Source organism: Garra rufa, chromosome 17 (genome assembly GCF_049309525.1).
Source record: "Garra rufa chromosome 17, GarRuf1.0, whole genome shotgun sequence".
NCBI classification, from domain to species: domain Eukaryota; kingdom Metazoa; phylum Chordata; class Actinopteri; order Cypriniformes; family Cyprinidae; genus Garra; species Garra rufa.
In genome coordinates this window covers 3,598,165-3,621,972 of record NC_133377.1, presented here as the reverse complement: position 1 = coordinate 3,621,972, position 23,808 = coordinate 3,598,165, and the positions used below count along the sequence as shown (strand labels likewise).

The following is a 23,808-nucleotide window of genomic DNA, read 5'->3' as shown; positions in this document are numbered from 1 at the left end:
GTGCTGAAGTAGAGCAGTGCTGACCAGAGGGATGCTCGGGGTCTGCCGGGACACCCGGGGTCAGCGTGCCACAGAATCGCAGCTCTGTCCGTTCTCACCTCACCGGGGCTAGTGAATATTTCATGAGGATGCTGGAAGTGTTTTATCCTATAGAGTGTGGACATCCATGCCCCAGGCTCCTCCTCGTGGGGACTGTGTATTCTTTGGAATGAAGAAGTAAGTGGATTTCCTGTATCCTAACGCCTTTGAATGAAGGTGTGTGCCACATTTTGTATGCTCAAATGGAGTAATACACTATTATTGGTAACTGAAAGCATTTTCCAATAAGCCAAAATATCTAAAAGGAACATTTTTAAAATAATAAAATTGAAAGTCAATAGAAGCTAATGCCCATTTACTTTCACTGTATGGGAAGAAACAGTTAAAATGTTTTTCTATGTATCTTCTTTTGTGCCATTCAGAATAAAGAAAGACATATAGGTTTGAAACAACATGAGGGTGTAAAAAATGATGATTTTTCTGGTCGACTAGTAGTCGTTCATTTTAAGCATTAGTCGACTATTAGTCGATCATATAAATCATAATAATGAGCCTTTAATTGCCTGCATAATCTAATAAGTGCTCAAGAGCATACAAAAAAAAACGCTTGGCACAGCGTACTGGCAGATATAATAATTATAAATGTGTCAGGGAAAAACAGCAAGGAGACTGCATTAACGTTTTATTATTTTGTTGACTATTAGTGCTTTCTTTGTTTTCGGCTTAAGAGATGAAGTTGGCGACACTCGTCATCTCTGCAGCATGTTTCATATGGATTATATAATCTTAGAATATTTGTTTTCTATTTGAATTGGTTCATTTAAAAGTAGACATTTTACTCTCTATTAGGGATGCACCGAAATGAAAATTCTTGGCCAAAACCGAAAAAGAGGAAACCAAGGCCGAAAACCGAAACACCGAAAGAATTATGCCAATTATTAGTACCATTGCATTTATGGCTATGACTGTGTACTAATCTTACTAAAATCAAGGCATTGCAATTGCATAAATTAATATTAAAGTTTCAAAGAATAAATCAATTATATTAATTTAAACAATTATTATCAATCAAGTATTACATTACTTAAATAACATATACATATATTTTACTGCCTTTGTTTAAATTGTTTAATAGTTTAAATTTTTACAACACATTATCTTGTGGATCCATGAGTTCACATATACAACTCTACGTGTTTCTCTTCCAGCAGGAGGCGCTGTCAGACTGGTAGTATATACAAAGCAGCGCAGCAAATGACTTTGAAACTTGCAGCGCTCATATTTATTCAATGGATAGCCTTTTGAAGTTTCATCGCAATTCTTGTCTTTCAGTCCCCACATTTAAGACCACCTGAAATCATAATTATGACTTTCATAACCCCCTAATAACACTGCAGTCATCAATGAAAATTAAGAGCTTTATTTCAAGAACCGACTTTCAAAAACAAACCTTACACAAAATACGTTTCTTTTTTTCCCACCATGTTCAGGGCAAAAGAAAAATATTAGGGAACCAAATTAATATCAGCATATGAAGTATAATCGTCTCTCATTGTCTCTGAGAGAATGCACGTCAGATGCTGAAATCACTGTCAGTTTTACTTTCACTTTAACAGATTGCGCAGTTTTCGCGTTGCTTGTGTGATATCCATTAGCTCACCTCCATGGTTTAAAACATAAATATTTATAAAAATACAGTATATAGAAAAGACATATCTTTAAAATATTGAGATGTAACACCAACGTAAAGCCATTGTTTTTCACTCACTGAAAGCTACATCTGTCTTTCTCTGCTCTCATCAATGGCTGCATGCACGACTGCAGACACACCCCCTCTTAAACTTTCGGCATTCAAGTTTTGCAAATCGCTATCCATGGGTCTTTCTCAGATATACTGAAATACGTCCACACCGCAGACGTGTTGCTTTAGACAAGCACGTGCAGGCTGCGGTTTCTGTTTGTGTCAACATACTGTTTCGGCCGTGTTGTTTCGGTGATAAAAGTCTTTCTTTTCGGTGGCTGAATATTTGGTGCATCCCTACTCTCTATAGATATACTTTTCATGTCTGTAAGGCAAGTACACACAGAGTTTTGAAGTTTCACAGAGACTGTGACAGCAGAAAGAGCATCATGTTTGCTTTTATTATTTTACAAAAGCACAATGTTTCACTCTTATTCTCAGTGCACACAAATAAACCTACAGTCTTACAGAGTCAAAATATGTATTACTTTTATCTGTGTGACCAAAAATGACGGAGTATTTTAAGTGCAAGTGACCGCACTGGTGCCTCCATCTGTCATGCAGTGAGCACGCTACTATACAGCTTCAGCTTCAACACTTCAATAGTGCACATTTTTCTAGGTTAACATCAAAGTTGCTACTACATACATCTTTCAGATAAAAAGCCATATTTGAGGTCGATGAATGATAGGCAAGCGTTTAGATATCTTGCCTGATGTACTATATTACCACATAGACCAGTCGTTGATCTGTCTGTCACGGAGTGCGTGACTTCGCCACTTCCTTTAAAATTTTGGTCAACCAAGCCTCTTCTCTTCAGCTATTAGGGGGCAGCCCTAATTTTTGGGCGAGCTACCACTTATGGTTATACAAGGGGCAAGAGTGTATGCAAATTTTTTAATGACAGGCATTGGATTTCTCTGGAAATCTGTTCAACTTTCTGCCATTTATTTGCCTGCTGGGTGTTCCTCAAGAAGGGCAAGAGTGGGCGGATAAACACAGCTTGTTGATGCCCCAGTCATTGCTTGCGGAAGCCTGATAGTGGGACCGACCTCTCGACCAGGACAGTGGAGGTCAGTCTGTGAGCTTGCCCGCCCTCAGGGCTTCCGACTTTAATTACCTGAGGAGCAAAACATCCCGGCCTGCCGGTGGGGGAAGAGTGTGTGAACGTGGGATATCGGGGCCGCGCAGTCCCGCAGCAGCAACATCCTGCCCGGGGAGGCCGGGCCCTGTCCGTCCTGGTTCCTGACAGTGGGCTATCTCTGCCGGGCCCGTGGTTCCTTCCATTCTAAAGGCCATTGTGTGGAGAAGGGCTGGACCAGGAATGACTGGTTCCTGTTGGGCTCGATCTCTCGCTCAGCCAGCTCCGGTCCCACTGACAGATTCCTCCTGTTTTGTTTTGCTCTCTCTCTTTTTGTGTTAGTCACTCATGAGAATACCGAAAGTAATAACAGGACTGAGAAGAGGCAGTGTTGTGCTGTTTCTGTCCTCTTTCCACAATATGTTTGCATTACATAATCTAAACATAAGCTGGGACAGCTGGCATCCTCACTTTCGCAAAAAGTTGACAAAAACGTTCTAAAGCACAAACATCTTTTTTTTTCCCTCTCTCTTCAGTATTTGCTGGTGAATCTGTCAGTGCGCATCTGGACTCTGAAAACCGAACGGCTCATGATCAGGATTTAGAAATGAGACGTAGGTGTTTTTGTTCATTACCTAAATGCGGAACCAGACACAATGAATCTGTCACTCTGTACGTGTCGGTGTGTGCGTGCATGTGTGAAGATTAAATATCTGAAGTATGTATTGCTAGCACCACCTAGTGTGCAAACATTAAAGAGATGAGCCATGAAGGCATCTCTTACCTTTCCAAGCTATGAGATTAAACAGACTCCAGAATAACTTCAAACTCCACCGCCTAATGAAACATGCTCTGTTTTCCGCAGCAAGGAAGAGAGGCTCAGCTGTCAGACGGTGGCTGGACCGAGCTGAGAGCAGAGTCTGGCTCGGGTCCAAATGAGGGGGCTGATTTGTTACTGACGACATGCTTTTCATGAATCAGCACAACTGCCTGTGTCATTTGCTAGTGTGAGCCACACATTCAGATGATACTCGCACACATTATACAGACCGTCACAGGGAGCGAGGAGGGGGGCCTCTTTGGACCTGGCAACCGTTGTTGAGCTTGATTGGCGTGCACTGTGTACTGCAGTCACACTGAAAAGGTGGAGTGGGAAAGTCATGAATAGCTGCGGAACACAGATCTGGCCCCGGCCCTCAGCCACAGCTTGCTCTGGGACTCGGGGACAGCAGAACGGACAGATGGCTCGGGACTGGACACACACACACACACACACACACACACACATGTTGGGTTTACATGTTTTATGGGGACTTTTCATACTGTACAAACCGTATTTTCTATCGCCCTACACCTAAACCTAGCCCTCACAGGAGATTGTGCACACTTTTACTTCCTCAAAAAACTCATTGTGCATGATTTATAAGCCTGTTTCCTCATGGGGACCTAAGAAATGTCCCCACAAGGTCAAAATCTACTGGTATTACTATCCTTGTGGGGACATTTGGTCCCCATAATGTGATGAATACCAGGTACACACACACACACAAACACAAACACACACTTACTTCTGATTTTTCTTTCTTTCAACACTAAGGTGGCTAAGAAAGCTGTTGTGCCTAAATTCACACAAGATACATATATAAAGTTTTGGTAATTGAACTTTTCATGCTGTTCACGATGTCCTGCCCTCAAGTGATAATTGAAACCAGTCATAGTGAAGTTCTTCAAGCTGCATCTGCTATTTTAGCCAAACAAAGTTTGCATATTTCTACTCTAGCATGATTTTTGTTGTGAACTGCGTCCATATTGCTGACATGTTTACCTATTTTAGCTTTACTATGTTGTGTGCATTAAAGGGGTTATTGGGATCAGGGGATGCCATAGGGCATCCATTCATATTTGAGACCCTGGACCACAAGACCAGTCCTAAGAGTCCATTTTATTTTAGATAGGATAGGATAAGACAATATTTGGCTGTGATACAACTGTTTGAACATCTGGAATCTGAGAGTGAAAAAAATCTAAATATTGAGAAAATCACCTTTAAAGTTGTCCAAATTAAGTTCTACCAGAAAGACTCGGGAGAATTTATACTATACCGATTACATTTATGTAGAAGCTCAGCAAGCAATCCGGTTCTTTGGCGTAGGCCCCGTTCGTAACTCGCATTCCGAGGGTACGGAAACAGCGAGTCCCGCCTGAAGACGAAGGCGGGGGCGCCGCTAACCCCCCTGCGGAGTCAGGAAAGGGGCCAACTGGTGATGGTGAGGATTGAGGAAGACAATCTGAGGTCTTCGTGAAGAAGGTGATAGCCTGATTGATGGATGTGGTAATAGAGGGATGACCCAGCTTGGTAGAATAGAGGAGTTGGAGGAGAGATTCCATCTTGGTGGAGGTGGGGAGGATGGAGGTGCTGGAGCAACAGCATCTGCGAACTCAGACATGGTAAGCGCTACCCCTTAAAGCTACAGTAATGATATGATTGGAAGATGAGGAGGTAATTAGTGACGCGAACGATTGAGTCTTCCTGCCAGAACTTGCGCTAGCTTCATTTCTACCAGAAAGACTCGGGAGAATTTATACTATACCGATTACATTTATGTAGAAGCTCAGCAAGCAATCCGGTTCTTTGGCGTAGGCCCCGTTCGTAACTCGCATTCCGAGGGTACGGAAACAGCGAGTCCCGCCTGAAGACGAAGGCGGGGGCGCCGCTAACCCCCAAAAATAGGTGGACTTAAGGATCCACCAGAACGGGGCCCACCCCCAAAGGACGGTTTTAAAATTACCTTACGGTCGTGAATCCTGGGGTTCCTGGCTTAGATGGAGAAAGAAAGAGAAACAAATTAGATTTAGATGAGTGCCATTCATGGTTAACTTAAATGAACCACTAGCTGTTTTTTATTTATTTTATTTTTTTTTTGAAAATGAACATATGCTCCTGGTATCCTTGATTGCGACGTGAAACAGGGCCATCCTTTGATAGAACGCATGGACCCCGCCCGGGCATCTTTTGATAGAACACATGGGCCACAGGCCATCTTTTGATAGAACGCTTGGGCCACAGGCCATCTTTTGATAGAACACATGGGCCACAGGCCATCTTTTGATAGAACACATGGGCCACAGGCCATCTTTTGATAGAACGCTTGGGCCACAGGCCATCTTTTGATAGAACGCATGGGCCACAGGCCATCTTTTGATAGAACACATGGGCCACAGGCCATCTTTTGATAGAACACATGGGCCACAGGCCATCTTTTGATAGAACACATGGGCCACAGGCCATCTTTTGATAGAACACATGGGCCACAGGCCATCTTTTGATAGAACACATGGGCCACAGGCCATCTTTTGATAGAACGCTTGGGCCACAGGCCATCTTTTGATAGAACACATGGGCCACAGGCCATCTTTTGATAGAACACATGGGCCACAGGCCATCTTTTGATAGAACACATGGGCCACAGGCCATCTTTTGATAGAACACATGGGCCACGGGCCATCTTTTGATAGAACACGTGGGCCACAGGCCATCTTTTGATAGAACGCATGATTGAATACACAGCCCTCTTTTGATAGAACGCATGATTGAATACACAGCCCTCTTTTGGTAGAACGCATGATTGAATACGCAGGCCGTCTTTGGATAGAACGCATGATTGAATACGCAGGCCGTCTTTTGGTAGAACGCATGAATAAATACACAGGCCATCTTTGGATAGAACGCATGATTGAATACACAGGCCATCTTTTGGTAGAACGCATGAATAAATACACAGGCCATCTTTGGATAGAACGCATGATTGAATACACAGGCCATCTTTGGATAGAACGCATGATTGAATACGCAGGCCGTCTTTTGGTAGAACGCATGAATAAATACACAGGCCATCTTTGGATAGAACGCATGATTGAATACACAGGCCATCTTTTGGTAGAACGCATGAATAAATGCACAGGCCATCTATGGATAGAACGCATGATTGAATACACAGCCGTCTTCTGATAGAACGCATGGGCCACGGGCCGTCTTGATAGCTTTGGTATTTATAATTACGATAGCGCATGAAGGCAGCATAAGCTGCAGCCACTTGGACCTATAGCGTGTACAGCTGTTTGACAGACGTATAACCCGCAGGCCATCTTGCTTTAGTAGCTAGCCATGCAATTCGTGAAAGTGCCAACCGCTTTGGCAAAACACCACCACCAGTAGAAAAAAATAGGATTTACCTAGATCGAGGCTGGAGAGCTTGCTGGGCTTCGAGGATGGAGGTACGGGAGCGATAGCATCGGTGAGCACCGCGGGTTCGTGTCGGCGCTCGGCCGCTCGGCTCTCTCCGGCTCGGATTGGCGCGTGTAGCGCGAGCGCGCTGGCGATTAGAGCCTCATGCCGCCGCTTGAGCAGCTCGAGCTCACAGATTCGCCAGACTGGGCTCTAGCCGCTGCTTCTGTCTACCGCCGCCAGCGAGACGACGGTACATTGTTACGACTCCTGCACCGCAAACACATCCGCAGAGGAGGAGAACCGCACGGTTCGCGTTAAACTATGCCGACAGTCGTTTTTAATGAAGTAACCATGGTGTCCGTGATAAATCCTGTCAGTTTGAGAGAGTTAACAGCTCCGCTCCTTGCAACTGCGGCTGGAATCCAGTTTCACGGCTGTGTGCTGGAGCAACAGCATCTGCGAACTCAGACATGGTAAGCGCTACCCCTTAAAGCTACAGTAATGATATGATTGGAAGATGAGGAGGTAATTAGTGACGCGAACGATTGAGTCTTCCTGCCAGAACTTGCGCTAGCTTCATTTCTTAGCCATGCATATTACTAATCAAAAAATAAGTGTTGATATATTTACAGTAGGAAATTTACAAAATATCTTCATGGAACAAATATATACCCAACAATATATGCCATTTATGACTGGTTTTGTGGTCCAGAGTCACATTTATATTTCCAGTACTATACAGACTATTTCACTTTATAACAGAACAGTCATTTCCAACCTGTTTGAGTTTCCTACTAGTTTGTGGTTCTCCCACAGAATTGGGCTACTTTAACACTGATGTTCAGGTTGTTTATGTCTGCAAGTTGAAGTGACTCCAATAACGTAATGTTTAGCTCCTGAAATGCAAATTTTACCAGAGGAACCCCGCCAAAAAATGCAATATGGCTAGTTTTGGGCTAGTAGCAATTGGTTGGGTTTTGTTGTGAAAACCCCACAACCCTTGTTTTCACAGATACCCACTTGTTCATATTTGTAGCAGTTCCAAATAAGATGCAACATAAGCACTTCTGTGTTTTCGCTGCTTGTTTCCAATGTTTGCTCTTACAAAGAGCATCTTCACAAGGTTTCTGCTGTCTGTTTTGGCTGAGAAATATTTACGCTGTGATTCATACCCTCTTATTGGACAGTCTTGCCCCTTGGGTTTTCTTCTGTGAGACAGCAACATACCGGCTGATCTAATGACCGTCTCTACTTCCACAGTTCCTCCTCTGCTTCTCTTTTTCTGTCTCATTGCAGCCTCTGCAGCTAAGCCGTCATACAAGCAGATCATCAGAGAGCTTTAATGGCTTCCAGCTGTGTGGAAAATCAAGCCCTTTGGGTTGGGTCGAGAAGCAGACAATGCACAAGAAAAACTAAACTAATTTAGACCCTTTTTTGCAGTGCCAACAGTTCACAAAAGACACAATATCAGTGTGCAGCACAGGTCAGAGGTCTAAGGTCCTGCTTTTCTAGTTAGAACCTTCACTTTGCAAGAAGCAAGAAGACCTTGCAGAAGAGGTATCCGTATGCTCTCTGGCTTTTCATCAAGCTCTTAAGCCGTCACGAAAAACCTGGCGCTATTGGTCCTTGGAACACGAAAGACGTGGAATCCCTTCAGCTCACAGTTTCCTCATCTCGCATTGTTTCGTTCCTGCTCTTTCAGTCTGTTAATGCAGCCAATTCTTAAAGCAGGCCTTTATCAAGCCAGCCTGGAAATATATTCTCTTCCCACCAACTCTGAAAGGGTTGTCAGATTGGTTTAAGGGGAGGGAGGGGACGGAAGGGAGCCACAGAAAAGCCTGAATATTTAGTTTGCTACGTTGCCTCTCAATAAAATCCTGGACGTAGCGGCTTTTGAGAAATTTACTAGTTTAGAGGCGAGGGGAATTGACAGATTTGGCTTTGTGCTGACTGGACGTGAAGGTGTGTAAGTGCTGACGAAAGGAAGTTGAAAGGACATTTTCTCACACACCTCATTGCAGGATATAAATGCAGCAAGGGTTTGTTTTTTTACCTCATGGTAAGTGTTCATCCTTGAATTGTTCAATTATGTTTACATTTTCAGAAAGAGCTGCAGCGGGTGTCAATGACAAGCATTTCTCTCTTTTTCTTCTACCTTGTAGAACACTTTGCCTTTTATGACTTGAGTATTTAAAGCTGTAGGAAATAGGCAAATGAGGAAATCTAGCATTGTTGGTAATGTTCGTAATTTACAAGTGAATACAACCACTGCCAATTAAAACAAATCAACTTTTTTGTTTGACACAGCGCCAGTAGGAACTTCCAGAAAAGTCTCTTTTTTTTTACCAGTGATTGAACATTTAAGATAGTTATCCTGAGTATTATATTATTACCCATCTCTGTGAAATGGTTAGGATGGTGAATCTCAGAAACTGCTGTTTATCTCAAAGACATCACTCTGTTCAACCCCCAGTGTGGAGAGTCAGGTTGGAGGCTGATGAAGAGAGAAATACACCACTAAATGTGCAAGAAGGAAAGATCCGTTTCTCCACCCCTCATCCTTTCCTCTCTCTCTCTCCTGAGTGTTTCCTCCACATGGAGCTCATCTGCTGTTTAAGGCGGCTGGGAGAAATGCCTTCAAGCTGACAGGGGCTGAAAGCCCAGACATATGTTAATCACATGCAGTGATGGCAGTCTGGGAGGGGAGAGAGAGAAACGGCAAATCTGAGAAAGAGAGCAGAAAAAGAATGAGCGCAGGGGGTGGGGGGAGAGAGAGGAGGAAGAGCGCCACTCTAGAGACTTAAAACACAGCAGTGGAGGCAGATGCATGCCTTTGTTTGGACTCTCCAAATTGATTTCTCTTGGTTTTAATGAGGTTGTTCCTGCCGCTGCTCGCAAAAAAATGGTGCAGGGGGCTTATTGATGCAGGCATGCCGTTATTTGGGATGGATCCGAAGCATTCAGGCATCCACACAGCGAATTTGTAGACGGATGAATCAACTGAATCTGATAATCTCGACATTACAAACATGAGCAAACACGCTGTTCACCTCACATCTATATTTTTTTCATCTGATATGAATGGAGTAGGGAAGTATGAAGTGAAACGGGTTAAGCAGAAGCAGATGTGACTAAATTCATATTGGACGGTTGACCAAAAGAAGGTTGTTTTTGCAAGAGTGCTCTTAATTCAAAGCATATGAGAGGACATATTCGAACAGCACAAATCTATCTATCTATATATCCATCGTCTCTCTCTCTCACTCTCTCATTCGCGTGCTCTGTTTTGTGTGGCTGCCGCGCATCAGCTGGGAGGGGTCAGCGGAGGAGGCGGAGAGCGTGCGTGTGTGTGCGCGCATTTGCGTGCGCTCTAGCTGTCATTGTCTCAGTCTGCGGGCTCAGGGAGCAAGCGTGTGCAGGATAACGCGAGGCCCCAGCGGCCACACGTGCCCTCGTTAGTGCAGGGCATCCCTGGAAGCAGAGCAGAACGAGAGGCAGGTCTCCATCTGTCCCTCTCAGGCTCTGAAAGCAGGAGGACAGGCTGCTCCACTCTCTCGCTCAGACCTGGCGTACCGGCCTTGGGGTCCCGTGCCACCCCCCTGCCCCTCGCAGAGAGCGCAGAAAGACGCAAAGAGATTAAGATTACAGGAAAGCTGGCAGAAATAGAGAAAATACCCTGGATTCTTTGATATCCAGCTTGTCTCCGTCATCGATGATGCCAGGTGAGATTGGCAAGATATTTTAATGTGTGTGACTGTGTTGTGGGAAATTGTGCATGTGGTTTTTGAATGTTAATATCTTAAAAAACAGAAGTGGACTGTGTAAGGCAATTTGTTCAGCTTTTTTGGCTTTATTGACTGCTCTTGGAGATAAAAAAGTGCAAATCTTACACACACACACACACATATATATATATATGCAGTGGATGTCTTTTCTGAATGGTATTTCTACCTGTATTTCTACAAATATTTCTTTATAGAATAGAATCATAGTTCAATAATATGTTTTTGTTCTGCTGGCTTGGTCACATTTAACATAAAATGTAATTTTTTGCAAAAATATCTATAAAGTCTTCAGCTATAATGTAACTCCATGAGCTAAATCCATGCACACAGTATTTCTTGAAAATGAGCCCTTTTCATTAAGCCTTCCAAGACTATTTCATTCTTCACAGAAATCCAAACATTTATGTTAGCAGTACATAACAGCTCAAATACAAGACCAAGAATTGTAAAATGTAGTAACAATGCAGCAATGGCCTGGTGGTCCTTCAAATCTCTCTTACATTCTCATTGTTGAGCCCTTGAAGATCAGAGATCTATTCTAGAAAGAGTAAAATGACTGTACAGGAGCATGAAAGTAAAGAAAGCAGACTGAAAGAAAGAAAATGAGAGAGGAGAGTTGCAGAGGGCAGCTGGCGTGCTGTGTGTGTGCAGGCTGCAGGGAGATCTCAGTGCTGCTCTTCACAGATGGTGTTGTGAGACAAGCTCTGTTGGCACTGCTGCTCTCCTGTGTGCCATGGCCACTACCTCTCTGCCAGCAAACCCGTCTGGTGCCCACCTCTCCGACTCCCCCTCTCCATCGACTTCTCTTTCTGTTTGTTTCTCTTTCTAAACTTGCAAGTGTAACATTGTTGGCTGTGTATTTGGCTCGGTGGCTTTTCAAACTGGAGTTTGAATGATGAATTTCTGTGGTTGAGATAATATCATGTTCAAATCTTTCAAAAGTTTTTTTTTTCTGGAGTGCTTTTTTAGAAACAGTATATGTCTTGATCTCTTGATTCTCTTATTTTTTTCTCGCTAAATGGGTTTGCGATTTGTTCTTTTTAAATGGCCACTTGAAGCATGTTTGTTAACATTGGCCTTTGTGTGAAGTGTGTGTTTATGAATTGTGTGTGCATGTGTAGAATTGTTCTGGGAAGCTCTGGAGGAAGCAGCTGTAAGCAGGCGCGTGTGCCAGGTCAGGGACACTTGAGCAGAACTGACACTGGGTTATTTCGGACACCCATCTGCACTGGAGCTACCGTTCCTCCAGGCCGCCGCCACGGACAATCTGTTCACTCGCTGGCAGAGTGCCAAACACAGTGCCGTCCATCTGTGGCAGGGACTGAAGCTCTCAGTGCTGAGCAGAGCTTGGCTCCTTCCTCTCTGCCTGTAGTTTTATAGCATTTTTTCTTAGCAAGTGTGTTTTCGTACAGCGTGTTTTTAACGCATGTTCTCAGTTTGCAATAATATGCTACTGTAATGAGATAAAGGTCAACCTTTTTGGTAAAATGGAAACAGTGGCGAAGCTTCCATAGTTTTGTAGCATTTTTGTTTAGCAACCTTGTTTTCATATAGTATATGTTTAACACAGTTTTGTAGCTTGCCATATTCGGTTGCAATTAAGAGTCGTTCTTTGTTTAGTGCCCTATGATTTTCGCGATGTGGAGAACGCAGATGGAATCCTGTCATAAAAATTTAATTTACTGTATAACAATGAATGTCACAGAATTTGCTACATTTTGGATAATAAATCAAAAATAGGTCAGTACCCTTAAATCAAAACATATGGACTAGTGTCTGTGAATATTAAGCCACAAAAATATTATTTAAATATGAATTATGTGTCTCTACGTGAATGAATTGCGCAGACGTGCGTGACGCTTGCAGTGTTTAAATATGGGTACATCAACACATAAAGATAATCTCTAGAACTTCTCTAAGAGTCACTTCATGAATTTCTTTTGAGAAAAAACTATCATCATATCATACAAACAGAAACTTAAAGGTCTTCACAGAAACTAAAATAAAAGTTTGGTTGAACTGGAATAAACCGTGACAGAATTTTTTTTTTTTACTTAATGTAATGATAGTATTACTACTACTACTAATAAAATTAAAATTGTTATTACAACATTAATTTTAAGGAATATTTACCAGAAAATGATTTACCAGAATTTATTTACCTGAAGAAATGTTAGGCCTACACAACACAGGGAAAAACTAATAATAATAATAATATATATATATATATATATATAGTTATCTATCTATCTATCTATCTATCTATCTATCTATCTATCTATCTATCTTTATATATAGTTATTATTTTATTTAAAATAAACTAATTAGAGATGCTTTTGATTATTAACCATTAAACCATTAATATCCAGAAAATTATTACGAAGATTATTTAGCTTGTTCTTAATTTTGACTTTATTTTCAGAAAAAAACATTTTTATATATATTGGCTAACATAGTTTCTTAGTTCGCAATATTTTGCTTGTGGACTGTTCTGTTGAACTTGAAATTCTGTCTTTTTATATGAAAACAACAAGTGCTTGTATTTTCTACATCATTTTTGTTAGCCAGAAGATACATTTTTATTACACTTTCTCACTTTTTAATGTATTAATGGTGCATCTCACATTATAACAAGAAAAAAATATGAAAACAAGCTCTCCTCTTGTAGCCTTGGTGTTTTTTGTATGTTTTCTGATGCACTTTGTCAGTTTGCAATATTATACTTGCGTGTAATGCTGCTGTATCGAGATAAAGGTTGTTCTCTTGGGTAATATGAAAACAAGTATCTCTACTTCTTTTTTTGTAACTGTTTTGTTAGAGACACTGTCGTACAAGATATTTCCCCATGCAGTTTCTTGTATTTTTTTTGCCAAGTATTGCAACAAGGTTTTTGACCCAAGTTTAAGCATTAAAGACAGCCTCTCTAGAGTGTATTTAGTCATTAAGAAGCCACTCAGTGATGGCAGCCAATCGGTTGAGGGGCAGTCATTGCCTGGAGCTACGCCTCAGTTCCTTGTACTGAAAGCCATTAGCAAACTGTGGCCAGTGCCACTATCATGCGCACACACACAGAAAAGCGCTCAGGGTGGAAGTGCCCTGACGTTAGGTCATACTCCACCATCTCCTGCGTCTCCTGCCTGCCAGATGTGACTCGAACCATTTTTAAGGTCTCGTGGAGGGGAAGAGAAGGAGGGAGGGAGAGACAGAGAAAGAGACAGTTTGTGTGTGTGCACACGGTAATTGGGCGGGGGGGTTAGTTGTTTTCTGAATCTGGTTCTACTTAGTAAATCTCCATCCAGGACTGCGTTTCATAAATTGTCGACATATTTTTCTGCGCAGCGGACTTAACTCACTCTAATTTTGAACACATGGCTTCTGTCATGTGATATTTTCAAAACACTTGCAGACAGAGGTCCCAGCAGAAATAAACCGTCATTCTGCCGCCGGGGTCTTTCTTTTTTCTCGCGATCGCCTTCCCTCCTCCTCCTCTGCGCCTGTCAGTTATTCTTTTATCACGTGGCTGTGTTTTCAGTTAGCAAGAGCAATATATTATTAGCTCACATTTTTGAGTGTAGTAAAATAGCGTTTTGTTAATGTAAAACATGAGCCTCTTTATTATCTGTCGAAAATTGATTTGGCATCCACCGCCGTGGGCTCGACTCGTCCTAGCATCAGAGACTTTGCCACGCTTTTGTTGCCAAGCATGGAGAGACGTCCGTTCATAGCTGCCATGGCCAGTGAGAATAAGTGGCTGAAATGAATAAAGTGAATAAGTGGATAAAGGCCTGCAATTTGCAGGTTTGAGTGGTGCTGAGGGCAATGAGCAGAGTGCAGAGGTAATTGCACACTGCATGAGCTGCAAGAGAGGACAGGAGCTGTATATGGATATGGAGGAAACATCTGACGTGTGTTCTCCTCTGTGGGAACCTCATGAAGTTCTCTGGCTTCTTTTAGTTCAGGCTGTCTGCAGTTGCATGTTGTAAATCGATATGGGTTATGCAGTGGCTAATATGTTGCTGATATAGTCATAATATGATTTAATGACAGCGTACACAAGTATACTTACAATTGATACAATGATATACGACCACAAGTCTAAGCTCTAGACAGATTTGATGTTTCTCTTTAAAGAATATAAAGTTCACTTCCAAAATAAATGAAACAATTTCTGATAATTTACTCACCCTCATGTCATCCAAGATGTTCATGTCTTTCTTTCTTCAGTCAAAAAAAAATTAGGGTTTTTGAGCAAAACATTCCAGGGTTTTTTCCATATAGTGGACTTCAATGGGGATCAACGGGTGGAAATTGCAGTTTCAGTGCAGCTTCAAAGGGCTCTACACGATCCCAGTCGAGGAATAAGGGTCTTATTTAGCTTATTTTTCAAATTTTCTATTTTTTTTATCCACAAATGCTCATCTTGCACAAGCTCGGCGGTGCATGTCTACAACGTGTAGCCCTTTGAAGCTGTATTGAAACTGAAATTTGGACCTTCAACCCGCTGATCCACATTGAACGGGATAGAGAAAAATGATCAGGGATTTTTAATTCTGGAGTGAACTAATCCTTTAATTAAAAAAAACTTTTTTTATTCAAATACTGATGCATAAATGTTCGACATACGTTTTGTAGATGCATACAAATTGTGCTTACATATTACAGCACTTTACAACACTAAAATTTTATTTCATAGTTCTATACAAAGTAGGGATGTGCGGTATACCGGTACTGTGAAAATACTGGTATTTATTATTTTTCAAACGGTACAATATCAAAAGTTTGCTCAGTTCGGTATTTCATCCGCTGTTCCGATTTTCACCACTATGCTGCAGTGTTGCGCAAACTGGCGTAAAACCAGCAAGCGTGATAACAGACAAACGGCGATTGATCACACAGATGAAACGCGCTCTACACGTCCGAAATTAATAAATAACGAGAGTGGTAGAAGTGAAATATGGCATCACTTTGCCTACAAAACTGATGAAAAGGGTGAACCCACAGACCTCAATGCACCAGTCTGCAAGCGCTGCGACACATTAGTTTTCCTGTCCAAAAATCTGCAGCTATCAAAGGAGCTAGCAAAAAAAAAATAAAGACTGCAAAGATATATAGATGTGAACCCATTTTATTCAGTCCCAAAATCACAATCCAACCTGTATCCTCTACCCTGTAGGGTTTTTTGTTGTTGTTGTTGTTGTTGCATTCTGGTTGCATTCACATTTTCTTTGTGATAAAGACTAAAAACATATTAAGAGATTACTTTATTTTAATTAGATCTCTTCAGTTTTGTTTCTTCTAAAATCAAAATTGTAGTTTTTATAATTTTTTTTGTAACAATTTCTTTGCACAGTTGTTCATAGAGTTTCAAGCACTGTGTTTAATAAAACTGTTTTCAATTCACCTATATTTGCCTGTTTCCTTTCTTTCTTTTTTTTTCTTTTTTTTTTACCTATGGTATCGATACCAAGGTATTAGATCCTAGTATCGTACCGAAGTCAAAATTGTGGTATCGAGCCATCCCTAATACAAAGTGTAATTTTTTCATCAAAAGTGTCAAGTTTTGATAAATAATATTAGTGATAATAATGAAGGAGTAGATATATCCAAATATTTGATTGGTGGTGTATACTAAAGACAGCAGATGAGATTAAATGGAAAGCAAAAGTAGACGTGTGTGTCTTACTAACCTCAGAAAACAAAAACTCTAACAATCCTTTATAGATTCAGAAGAGATCTCAACAATATCTCAAACTGTGATTTGCCAGGATACCAAAGTCTGTGATAAGAAATCTGATGTAAATAGTCTTGGGAAAATCTAATGACAAATGTTTGAGGTCATATTAATATTTTCCTTTTTTCCTCAGTCTTTGGTATCTTGGCAAATTGTAGCAAAGTTTTGGAGTTGCTTCTGAATCTCTAAAGGATTATAAGGCTTATCTCAGACTAAAAAGTGCATGGATGAGACCTAGAAAGAAATTAGATATTCAAGAGATATTTTCATGGCTATTTTTATGTTGAGGCTTTTTATGGGAAAGTCTGAGACGAAGTAAACTCCATGAAGTCTTATGAGCTGTCAAAAGCTTGTAATGTTGATAAGGCTGATTGTAGGTTCTGGAACGGACACAAGGGGAAAGTACCACTTGTATTAATCTGCCAAGCAGCACAGTTGTAATCTCAAAATGGCCAAGGATTGCTCAAAATATATCAGTCTATCACAAGTTGTGAACGTCTACTTTTTCTGGCCATGTGACATTTTGTTTATGTGATGTTTTCAGCAAACAAACTTTTTTCAATGACAGAGCGTTGCTCGTGGACCGAGCGCGAATCCCACGAGGACGTGTGTGACTTTAACCTACACGCTGCTAATGAGGGACACAGTGAAAAACACAGCAGTGTTGGTGGATAGCCAGTTAAAGCCATGTGTCTAGGTGCTGAGCCATATTGCATGTGCCGACTTTCTCTGTTTCTCTCTCTCTTTCTCCCCACTTTTCAGCTGGCATCTGCTCATGCCAAGAAGCTGAGTGAGTCATTGACTTGAGAGTTGGACGAGCTTCATACTAGCGTTTGAGAGCACTAATCTCAGTATGAAAGGCCTTTTATTGAAAAATGCTCTAATTCTGCCTCTCTAGATAAGAAGTCAGTAAATAATTATTTACTGTTCGTTCAAAAGATGCTGGAAATTGCAGTTGTGCTCGTGGTGTAATTGCAAAACCGTCATTGTTCCCATTTCAATTATGATTGTCTGTTTGTAGATGAGGCACGAGAGAAGATTACAAGCGTTTTCTATGCGACTTCCCCTGTGAGGTCTTGCACTCTTGAAGCCTTTAAGGATTTATCCTTTTCCTCTTTTTTTAAAGTCTGGCAACAAGATACTGCACAAATCTCTGCGATTTCGACGGATGCGTAACGGCAACCGTGAATCACTTTTATTGTTCCTCTACACTTGTTTTCTTCCTCTGCGCTTCATGCCAACGGGGCCTTATTTCAACAGATGGTTAAAACAGACGTTAAGATAAATCCATTTTGAAGAAGAGGACGAAGGAAAAAAGAGTGACTTCCACTATAAACGCTGCATCTGTTTTATTGGTCAGTCTTCTTTTTTTTCTTTCCTTTGACGCAAGACCATATTTTGAAATGGATCAGCAGATGGCTCCCGGCCTTTTCTGTTTACTGCAGAAATGCTCCAGGAACGCATTATCTCACATTATAGCCGCACTGTAAAACTAACAGTGCCCACTCGTCAGTGTCCACTTAAGTCGGCACGGCTGGCATCAAAGTGGGTAGCTATAGTGTGAAATCACTTTCTTTTAAAGGTTACTGCCATCGGTAACCGATGATGGCATTTACGGTGCGTTTAAGAGGCGAAATGATTCATTCGTCTGTTGTAATCCAGAAATAACATCTCGGTTGGGTGTGCTGCGGAAAGAGCCCGACGGAAGAGTGCAATCTCTTTAAATATCGGAGTGCACAGGTTGCTGTGCGCTGCGGTTGGTGGTTGGGTTGGTTGGTAACTCTTGAGTGAGCACAGACTGATGCAGGTCCCTTCAGCGCGTGCGTCATTTGATGGGATGGAATGGAACGTTGGCACACCACCTGGCGCCGGCCAAGTGGGGCTCGGGAAAACAATTGCGCCTGGGGAGAAGCCTTGAAAAGTGAGGGCTCTGGGAGAGAGGGAACGAGACGGTGAGGAAGATGGAGATCCAAAGGGACAGGCTTTGTTGCAGGGAGAATGAGCGGAATAAGTGTTGGGAATGAGTTCCAGGAGGGTGGGGGCATCCATACATCTTCCCTGACAAGCCGGCAGGGTTTGATGGGCCACGCTCCGTGTGCCGTTCCATCTGGCGGAGATGATTGCATGGTGCATCGGCGTGCACAAGTTCATAATGTATTCATACCAACGCAACACGCTCTCCCAGTTCACCCTCGGCCTCGGATACCTGAGACGCCATCTGAATTCCAATTATCCGAAGAGTCGATGTTTTCTCTCCCTCTCTCTTTCGTTCTCACCACTTCTTCATCTTTAATGTACGGCGGCTCTGATGCACAGCAGCTGGTTGTAACGCCACCTTCATCATCTACTTTCACAGTGCTATCTGTCCCGCGAGATGTCTCTTGTGAAAGGTGTTCTCTGTCTTTGCTTCCCGCACCTCGTGACCCTGATCTGATGAGCGCAAGTCCGGTATAAGCAGCCATCTTGTCGGCATTAGTATGCAGCTGATTTGCTTCCATTGGCTTTGGTACGTCATGCTTCACGTTAGTAGGCACAGCTTTTCTCTGAGGAGCAAAAACAATGCTCCTATGGGGAGAAACCCTCCCTTGAACTTACTGCGAACACACAACTCTGTGGATTTCTGCATTGCTGCAGGCACTACAGAAATATAAGGCTGAATCATCACAGCTTATTAGGATCCATAAGTGAATAAGCAACTTTAGCTGGCATGTGGGAGGATGAATGTAGTCGCAGCTTTTCCGTTTTTCACAATGACACAAAAGCTGAGATGCATTGGTGTGATTCTTAAATTCATAATGTGTGCACATGGGGAGAGCTGCTTCAGAAACATCCTATAGGGTTTTTAATACATAACAAGAAAATGAGTGAGATGATTTGTGACCTTCTTTTTTCTCACATACTGCATGTGTACACAGATGTCTGTTTTATCCACTGTGGAATGAGCTGAACATTACTACTTGTGCAGTGAGTGATGTAAGAGACATGTAAGTCGAGCTGTGTGCGTCAAACATATGAGTCTCATGTTTTTTTTTCTGGTTACGTTATCTGGAGAAAAGATCTAACACAGGGTGGATGTATGAAAGAAGCTGAGCAGACAAATAGATAAATATAATATTTTTTATTTTAAAGAGTGATGTTGATATCTAAGATTTAAAGGTGCAGACTGTTATCTTAAACCAAAAAAACGGTCCATTATTCATTCCGACAGATTGACCAGACCATAGTTAGTCAATTAGCTGTTTGTTTGGTTTGATTTGGATTCTTTGTAATATTCTGTGTAGATTATATACTATTTTGTCTAATCGTCTCAATGAAACAGTTGTTTTTTAATTAAATAAAAACAAGTTAAAAATGTTAAACATAATGGGATGTAACGAATCACACAATACGATAATACGAAATGCAGACTTTGGAAAAAATGTGCATTTTGTCCTTTTTAAAATTAAATTCTTCAATCTAATGCACTTTGAAAGTTCAAAACTAAAAACGTTAAAGACCGACAAAGAACTCAGTAAACAAACAGACTTATAAAGGGGAACTAATAATTAGACACAGGTGACGGGGATCTGGACAAACGAGGGAATATACCAAATGATCACAGAATGACAGGGGGAGACAATGGGAGAAACCAAATGAACAGACATGAACGTAACAAAAGGGGACTCAACCCTCTTTTTGTTTGCGTTATACTGTCTCAGTCTAATTTACAATCACACCGGTGTTTTAGAAAACCAAACAAATTAGAATACTTCTTTGATATTTTGAATTTGGACTGCAGTAATGTTACCCATTTAAACTGCTAGCTGTCAGCAATTCATACTGCACTTTTAAGCTTTTATTTTGACAGAAAACTCCAGCTTCAGTGAAAACAGGCTTACAAAAATGCATCACACTACAAATCTAGTGAAGTGCTATAATCATCTGCCATGAAAATAAAGCATAACTGGTGAATGTTGCGTTCCCAAACCCGAGGTAAACTCACAGCACATGCAATAAATGAGTTTACTGCATTCACTGTGAACTTAGCCGTTCTGAGACGTGGAAAACACCGGATCACAAGCTGATCGCCTGAACGAAGTGCGCGCTTCGCTTTTAAATGCTCAACGAAAACAGACTTGATAAAGGGATTAAGCCATATTGGGCTTTCGGTTTTAGTTTGTTTGACAGATACTGTGGCAAAGCATAATGGCCCAAAACACAACTTTAAAGACCTTTAAGTTAGAATAAAAAAAGGCCTTTTTTGCCTGGAAGACCTATCGTTTCATATCGTGATCACGCTGATATCGAGACAGAGACTTACAGAAGAGACTATAGTGTCTCTGTTTAGGGATGATGGATATTATTTTTTTAGTATAAATGCTACGTAGGCACCATCAAATCACAAAGAGTTGTTTTTTTTATTCAACTTCATGAGGACTGTAGAAATAGACAGCATGCAAAGCTGACTGTTTACATCCTAGAAGCAAACTGACTAACTGACCCTGAAGGATGTGACTCAGTTTTGCACCAAATCATGCTGGAGTTTAGTAGTGGTCTCATAAAATAGTGTGAAAGTTTGTTATTCCACTTTGTCTTCTGTCTGTGTTTTTGCATGCATATAAGCACAAAGATAATCAGGGAAGCAGCTAAAAGAGCCAGTCACGTCTTAGCAAGATATTCACTGCCACTGTCGGGTCATGAAAAATGACCAGGCATGGAGTGGAGATGAGCGAGTCGGTGCTTTCTAATGCTCAGTTTGGCGTGCCGTTTAATGGCGATCCATATTACTCGAGAGCTCTTTTGAAAAGCAATAAAAGACCTTGCCGAACAGGAAAATGGAAAGCACTTCATCGTCCTTCCTGGGAGCCACATTAAATCTCTTGCTGCATCAATATCCGCGGTGGCCCGCCTAATATTCATCTGTGCCGCTCGTCCGCCAATTTCCCGTTTTGAAAGGCAAGGTAACTGGCAAACAAATGCACTCTGTGCGTTAACTCTGCGCAGATTAACTTTATGAAATCAGGGCAGGATGGATGTGCACTCTGGTATGTTTTTGAGCCTGTTTAAAATGCAAAATTGCTTCTTTTCCACTCCAAGTGGGAACTCATTTGAATTGAGTTATGCATCGTTTTTTTTTTCCCCCATAACATATTTGCGCAGCCTGCCACTTTTAGATGGGTTTAATGCTGCTGTTGTACAACCCAGTTTTATTGGCAGTCCTTTTTACTTTGACTAATGAGAGATAAAATATATAAAAAGTGTGCATATGTACCCTGCACTCCATGTATGTAATACAGTACCAAGTTTTTCAGAAACTCTTAGTCTAATGGAAATAGTGAGATTATAATATAAATAGTAGAGAGCACTTTATCTGAACATTTTTCAGATGGGTTTGTACAGTCATTGATTGTTCTTTGTGCGGAATTCATCCATCTTTCCAGTATAAAAGTGAGATGTATTATGGTGATTATTATTTCACTCGAACATAGGATGACGCACACTATGGAAGTGCAATGCTTTTAAGTTGTCGGATGTGTAATATTTCAGTAGAAAGTGGTGAAGGAAATATGAAACATAATAGATATGTTGTGCTGACAGATCCTTATGAAAGACATTCGACTTTTTTATACCTTCCTATGTCTTCAAAGAGTCACAATCTCAGTGTGTATGTCTTGCTCGCAGATTACAACCTATTTTTTACCTCGTATCATCCGTTTCTGTCCGACAGGTAAAGAGAGAGGATAAGGTTTAGACGCCTCTAGGTTGTTTCTCTTTTCCCGATTCCCAATCCAATCCCAACTTTGACCCAGATGTTAATCCTCAATTACACATGTAGATCCACAAGCTGCTTTTTATGTCGCCCTGGGCTCCTTCTGAGAGCAAGGCTGAATAAAAGTCTTTCCCGTAGACCTTATCTGTCGTGGACAATTAATATAATTTTTCACAATTTCATGTGATATTTTCCAATTATAGCGATCTGACAGGCATATTGGTTGAGAATAGCTTTCACACTAGTGCTTGGGCTATTTTATTCATTTCAGACTTGTGCTGTGGCTCTTGTGAATTATAGTGCCTGGACTTGTCACGTTGTTAACATTTCAATGTAATAACTGGCCCCATACTGAGATTTTAATGTTGAATCGAGCCACTTTACATTGCCTCATCCCTTTCACTGACTCAAGAATCTTTCATTTCTATCATTGTGTTTTTGAATGAATATCATGGACTAAATGCAGAGTTGCCCTATTAGAAATAATTATATGTCACTTTGACATTACCAGCACAGTAGCCTGTCCATCATATCCTCTTTTTTTTGACAATACCGATACAAACGGTTAATCAGCACATGTGTAGGTGTAAGAATAAAGACCCCTGCTGATTATTCTGTCATTTCTTTATCAGAGAAAATAAACGGTTAGCTTCGGCAAGGATAGATGGATCTATGCCTGTGTAATATATAAAGCTTAAAGCTTTGTTTTTAGCGTAGATGACTCTGTTCTCAATTGGGGAATGGATTGAAAGTGCATGGGGAGCAAGTATGGGGCAGATTAAGCCTACACAGACACATATGTTTAGGATCTGGTGCACACATACAGCCACTGAGGTGCCTTGGGAATGGGAGCCATACGGAGCTGAAATTCCCACCTTTTTTATCTCTTGTGCTTTCCTGGTCAGACTGTGGATGTCTAAAAGCACCCGCCTTTCTTTTTAGATCATACTACAATGTGTACATGCCCAACAAGACAATGGTATCTTTAGCTGTGAAGGCGGCCATTATCAACTGTCTGTGTTTAATATTCTTCTGTGGAGTAAAACATGCTGAAAAAAGAATGAGAGTAAAAAACGAAGAGCCCCTGCTGTTATCAGAGACAAGGGGACACCCAGGACAGTTGTAATCTGGAAAGTCAAACTACACATCAGAGATGCAGGGCGGCTGCTCGCGCTGACACACAATGTTCCCACAGCTGGTGCACCGCGAACTTGTCTCTTTCTATGTAAGAAATAGAGAGAATGAGGTTGCTGATGGGTTGGTACAGATGCTGATATTGTAAAACAACTAAAATGAGACCCTATGACCTGCTGGTATGACCTGCATACCTTAAAAACTGTCACTGTTGGTTCTTTGCCAAACAAACAACAACAAAAAGTATTTCTTGATTTAACGCTTTAAACCTTATCCAAACCAACTCTGTCCAGTAGTGCTGGGCGATATGACGATATATA

The 23,808-nt window shown here is 41.4% G+C and overlaps 1 protein-coding gene across 4 annotated transcripts in view; it reads left to right on the top strand.

Moving 5' to 3' along the window:
- The window catches only part of runx1t1 (RUNX1 partner transcriptional co-repressor 1), a 77,347-nt gene that overhangs the window by 17,926 nt on the left and 35,613 nt on the right, over positions 1–23,808 (top strand). Inside the window, exon 1 of one of the 4 annotated variants that reach the window (XM_073821794.1) lies at positions 10,499–10,811. The exons of the other annotated variants lie outside the window; for them this stretch is intronic. Within the exon in view, the coding sequence (XP_073677895.1) occupies positions 10,802–10,811 (10 nt within the window). The 5' untranslated portion in view covers positions 10,499–10,801. Of the gene's footprint in view, positions 1–10,498; positions 10,812–23,808 lie in introns of those variants that run through there. 4 annotated transcript variants of the gene reach the window in all.